This window comes from Melospiza melodia, chromosome 5 (assembly GCF_035770615.1).
Source record: "Melospiza melodia melodia isolate bMelMel2 chromosome 5, bMelMel2.pri, whole genome shotgun sequence".
Taxonomy (NCBI): domain Eukaryota; kingdom Metazoa; phylum Chordata; class Aves; order Passeriformes; family Passerellidae; genus Melospiza; species Melospiza melodia.
Genome location: NC_086198.1, coordinates 92,016,192 through 92,022,191, shown reverse-complemented (window position 1 = coordinate 92,022,191; position 6,000 = coordinate 92,016,192). Strand labels below are relative to the sequence as shown.

Sequence of the window (6,000 nt, the reverse complement as noted above, 5' to 3'; positions counted from 1 at the left end):
AGAAAATTCATGGCTTGAGACCACAGAATGGTTTGGGAGGAGACCTTAAATCCCATCCAGTGCCACCCCAACCATGGGCAGGGACACCTCCCACTGTCCCAGGTTGCTCCAAGCCACATCCAACCTGGCCTTGGGCACTTCCAGGGATCCAGGGGCAGCCACAGCTGCTCTGGGCACCCTGTGCCAGGGCTCAGCACCCTCACAGGGAAGGATTTCTCCCCAATATCCCAACCTCTGGCAGTTTAGGTCCATTCCCTGTGTCCTGTCCCTCCATCCCTTGTCCCCAGTCCCTCTCCAGCTCTCCTGGAGCCTCAGGCCCTGGAAGGCTGGAGGGAGATGAAGTTTAGCACCCAAACCTGGGGTTTATTAGGAGAGAAGAGCATCCCCAGATTGTTCCACCTCTCCCCCCAGCACCCTCAGCCACCAATCCTCACCAGGGACACTGGGAACAACTCCCAGGTGAGCCTGGACACCCAGGGGTGTCCCTGTTCCTGTGCCAGCAGGGAGGGAACAACTCTCTTCCCATCTGGTGTCTCTTTGGGATATACTGGAGTATTGCATCCAGTTCTGGGCCCCTCACTTTAGGAGGGACGTTGAGGTGCTTGAGCGTGTCCAGAGGAGGGCAACGAGGCTGGTGAGGGGCTTGGAGCACAAGCCATATGAAGAACGACTGAGGGAGCTGGGGTTGTTTAGCCTGGAGAAAAGGAGACTCAGGGGTGACCTCATGACTCTCTACAGCTTCCTGAAGGGTGGCTGTGCTGAGCTGGGGGTCGGGCTCTTTCTCTGGGCGATAACAGACAGAACAAGAGGACACAGTCTCAAGCTGCGTCAAGGGAGATGCAAGTTAGAATTAAGAAGGAAGTATTTTACAGAAAGAGTGGTCAGATACTGGAATCTACCCAGTGAGGTGGTGGAGTCATCATCCCTCAAAGAGTTCAAAAAAAGACTGGATGTGGCACTTGCTGCCATGATCTAGTTGAATTGTTAGAACATGGGTTGGACTTGATGATCTTACAGGAGCCTTCCAGCCTTGAATTTCTGTGATTCTGTGATATTGAACTTGTGTTTTGAGTTCAGCCAGTGAAGTCATTTTGGGGGCACAGCTCTGAATTTCTTCCCCCTCGACTTCCACAGACAGACTGAAAGAGCAGTTTAGATTTGAACTGCCTCATTTATAACCCATCCAAACAAATGGCCTGAAGCAATTGTGGTCCAGACTTTCAGCTGGGACTGCTGGGACTTTGGATATGAATTCCTAGAAAACACCAAAACATTCCTTGAACAGAAAGCAGAGCTGCAGTTTTTAGTGGTGGCTGTTCCCCAGGGACAGAGCACCAACACCCAGCTGTCCTCACCTCCTGCAGCCACTGAGGAATCTCACAGAGGTGCAACAATTCCTTCAAGGTACACCAGAGCTTGTTCCACAGGAGTTTTCAGCAGAGATGGAAGCCCCACTCGTGTTTTTTGTTACCTACATTATTTTCTCCTGGCTCATGTAAATCCTCACAATTCACATGCAGCAGAGCACCCCCAAAATGAGAGAAAAATGAGTTTTCCTGAGTGCTGGGTGAAAAGAACAGGAATGGAAATGGAGGAAGAGGATAAGGAGGGCAGAGCAGCTGCTGGCAGAGCTCACAGTCGTGTCCTGCCCATTTTAACAAACCTTTCAAACCTCTGCAATTCTTTCAATATTGTCAATTTTATTACAAGAATAGTTTAAGACAGAACAAAAAAAAATGGCAAACCCAAATATTTTTTAAAAATTTAATGTGCAATCCTTAAGAAAGAGACTTTACAAACCTCAAATGCTAAATAACCCCTTTTCTGGCTGTGGCTGCAGAGCACTCAGGATGTGCTGATCTTTCACACCAACACGTGGTGCTGGTGGAACTCCACTCTCCTGCACTCTGACACCCAGCAGCAGTGCAGAAATGAAAAGGAAATGTTTCCTTCCATTGTTTTATTGCTGTCTCATCCCACTGATAAGGTGGCTTTTAGTCTGCTCAAGTTACCTCTAAATTTGGCAGGGACAAAACCTCTTGTCCTCCCCAGTTACTGTTCATCCACATAAATTCTGCTGATTTTAGACAGGAGAATAAATGAATGATTGAAAAAATAAATATTCTTATGCAGGAAATACACTGACCCATACAATTAATGCACTAATAGTCATTAACTTGGAACATTAATTGCATGACTCAGAGTGTCTGAAGTTTTTATTTAAAAACCCCCAGACCTGCAGCACACAGAGGCCAAGGGGTGGGGGTGTCTGAGGCCTTCTGAGCTGGCTCTGACTTCAAAGGATGAATCACCAAGATCTGGCTGGTATCAGCAGCACTGGCCTGCACAATAAATAAATAAATAAATGAGCCCACTCAGCCCTTCCCTGGAGGGGTTTCTGTCTCTTGGCCACAGGGAAATGATGCAGCTTGTCTGCAAGCAAACTTCTCATGTTACATAAACCAAGGAAAACATATTTATATAGCAAAGGGTTCCTGAAATAGCCCCTGGAATTTTGAACAGAGCAACCATTCTCTCCAGGGTTTCAGGATATATTTCAGCAAGAACAAAGACACACTTTTAGTATTTTTTTTTTTTTACTCTTTCCTTCCAATCTGGGTACAGCAGCTCATGCTGTGTCCATCACAAAGTTAAACAGCTCCACAGTGCAGAGCAAGCCTGGAGAATCCTGAATGCAAACAAACCTGTGTCCATCACAAAGTTAAACAGCTCCACAGTGCAGAGCAAGCCTGGAGAATCCTAAATGCAAACAATCCCAAATAATTTGATACAGACATCAGAATCTGCAAACAACAATAAATTTGTTTATAGCAACATGAGACTGGCTGCCAGGGGATAAATTACTGATCTTTCTGGCTACAGGTGCACCAGTGTTTGACCTCCTGGCCAGCCTCTTGTACAATCATTTTTTACTATTTAACAGCAGTTCTAACAGAAGGAAAAGCAAAACCTTTGAGTTTGCAGCTGGTGCTTCAGAAGAACATCATCCTACCTTCAGGCACCCCCAACGGCCCTGGGAGCTTCTCATTTGCCTTTAATTATGTGCTTTACTCGTTAAGAGCTTCAACTCCTGCAGTGTGTGTGTGTCTCAGGCCAGGGTGGGAGCCACAGCTCTGCTGTCAGGCTGGAGGTTGATGAGGGAGTTGCTGGCCTGGGCCAGCTCTGCAATGGACACTCGGCCTCGCTGCTTGATGTACTGCGCCACGGCTGCCATCTCCTCTGCTGTGATGTAGATGAACTTTCCCCTGTCATCAATCACACCTGCAGGGCAAACACAGCACTGAGAGGCTCCCCTCACCTCCCCAGGCACCACTCACTGCTTTGGAAAGGGATGTTCCTGCTGCCTCAGGCCATCCAGCCGCCTAGGCCAGGCAGGATTTTATTTTCTGGCCACTGCTGGGAGCTGGAGCAGCAGCCCAGAGCCCTGGGAATGCTCCTTTTGCTCAAAGGAAAAGTTCTGGCACTGAGAACAGCTGGCTGGGAGCTCCACAGCAGCTGCTGCAGGGATCCCAGAGTGTCCTGAGCTGGATGGGACCCACCAGGATCCCCGATCCAGCTCCTGGTCCTGCACAGACACCCAACAATCCCACCCTGGGCATCCCTGGGAGTGGTGTCCAGACTCTCCTGGAGCTTTGGCCGATTTGAGGCAGTGCCCAGCACCCTCTAGGGGGAAGAACGTTTCCTGATCTCCAACATAAATCCCCCTGACCCAGCTCCAGCCATTCCCTGGGTCCTGTCCCTGTCACACAGAGCAGAGATCAGAGCTGCCCCCGGGTTGGAAGCTGCAGAATTTGATGAATCCCCCCTCAAGCCAAGTGCCCTGAGCTGCTCCTCACATGGATTCCTCTCCAGACCCTTCCCCATCCTAACCCTGTTTTTCTGGTGCTCGTGTTCCCAGCTGAGGCAGCTGGTGGAGAAAAGCAGAGCAGGAAGGTCCTTGTGGGGCCCAGCTCAGCCTTTCCAGCTTCCCCTCTGAAGGGAATGCAGCTCAGCTCCCACATTCCTGTGGCTCCAGCCAGGCTGAGAACAGAACTCTGGTTTTGTGTATTCCACTGAGGAAGAGCCTCCCTGCCTTTGGACAGCACACATCCTCCTCACTGCATTCCAAGCACCTTCAGGGCATTTGAAAGGGTTTCCACATTGCTGAGAAACTTTTAGGGCATTTGAAAGGGTCTCCACAGCTTGGAAACCACCCCAAAGCATCCCAGTTTGAGATCCTCTCAAATTCAGATTTCAGAAGGCCCCATTTGCAGCTGGCTGCTCAGCAAGCCCAAAAGGCCTTCAGCAGATGGGTAAATAAATAAAATATAAAATATAAATCTAGCTAGCTGGTCCTACTAGATCCTTAGAACTAGATCTTTATAAATAGATTAAACAAGATGGATTAAAATAGATTAAATTTATAAACTAGATCCTACTAGATCCTTATAAATAAAATATAAAATATAAAAACCCATCTGCAGCTGGCTGCTCAGCAAGCCCAAAAGGCCTTCAGCAGATGGGTTAAAAAAAAAAAAAAAAAAAAAATCAAGCTAGCAAATCCTACTAGATTCCTTAGAACTAGATTCTTATAAATAGATTAAATTAGATAGATTAAACTTATAGATTAAACTATAAATAGATGAAATATATATTAAAATTATTAAATTAAAATAATTAAAATTTAAAATATATAGATTAAAATTATAAATAGATTAAACTAGTTGGATTAAAATAGATTAAATTTATAAAGGTAGATTCTACTAGATCCTTATAAATAAAATATAAAATATAAAATATAAAAACCCATTTGCATGCAGCTGGCTGCTCAGCAACACCAAAAGACCTTCAGCAGATGGGTAAATAAATAAAATATAAAATAAAAATCTAGCTAGCAGGTCCTACTAGATCTTAGAACTAGATCTTTATAAATAGATTAAACTAGATAGATTAAAATTATTAAATTTAAATAATTAAAATTAAAAATATATAGATTTAAATTATAAATAGATTAAAATAGATTAAACTTACAAAACTAGATCCTAGTAGATCCTTATAAATAAAATAAATATAAAATATAAAAACCCATTTGCATGCAGCTATCTGCTCAGCAACACCAAAAGACCTTCAGCAGATGGGTAAATAAATAAAATATAAATATCTAGCTATCAGGTCCTACTAGATCCTTAGAACTAGACTCTTATATATAGATTAAACTTATAGATTACATTTATAGATCAAAGTATAAATAGATTAAATATATAGATTAAATTATTCATTTTAATTATTAAAATTAAAATATGTAGATTAAAATTATAAATAGATTAAACTAGATTAAACTTATAAAACTAGATCCTACTAGATCCTTATAAATAAAATAAATATAAAATATAAAAACCCATCTGCAGCTGGCTGCTCAGCACGGCCAAAAGGCCTTCAGCAGATGGGTAAATAAATAAAATATAAATATCTAGCTATCAAGTCCTACTAGATCCTCAGAACAGGAATGGCACTGGAATTCTGTCTCTGCCACAGGGAAGCATTTTCTGCACCAGCAGCTACAGGAAGATCCCCTTTGTGCTTTGGCTGTCACCTGTCAGGGTGCCATCTGCCATCAGGTCCTGGATTCTGTTAATTGCATCCTGTGCAGAAGGGAAAAAGGAGTAACAGACTGATCAAAAGGGAAGCAAAAAACATTTCACATTCAGATCAACTCCAGAGGTTTACCTTGGAACCCCTCAGGGTTAAGGAATTCAGAACTCCCACAAAGAGAGATGGAATCAGCCCTCTGGTCTTAAAGAGGTGATTTGTTTTTTTTTTTTTTTTTTGTATTTTGGGATGTCCAAATTAAATTCCCTACCCCTTAAAAGAGACTTTTATTGCCATTACTTGGCTGTTTCAAGGAGCAGGGGTTACAGGAATCTTCCCTGGAAAGGCTGTGCAGAGCCATGTAGTTCCATGAAGCACTGAGGTCCTTCTCCAAGGTCCTTGCTCAAAAAT

General features: G+C 44.0%; 1 protein-coding gene across 1 annotated transcript in view; it reads right to left on the bottom strand.

Moving 5' to 3' along the window:
- Positions 1 to 1,680: 1,680 nt before the first annotated feature.
- DDRGK1 (DDRGK domain containing 1) overlaps positions 1,681 to 6,000 on the bottom strand; it is a 46,611-nt gene continuing 42,291 nt past the window's right edge. Inside the window, exons 8-9 of the mRNA XM_063157863.1 lie at positions 5,594 to 5,642; positions 1,681 to 3,282 (exon numbers count right to left, since the gene is read on the bottom strand). Coding sequence (XP_063013933.1) covers positions 3,110 to 3,282; positions 5,594 to 5,642 — 222 coding nt within the window. The 3' untranslated portion in view covers positions 1,681 to 3,109. The remainder of the gene's footprint in view (positions 3,283 to 5,593; positions 5,643 to 6,000) is intronic.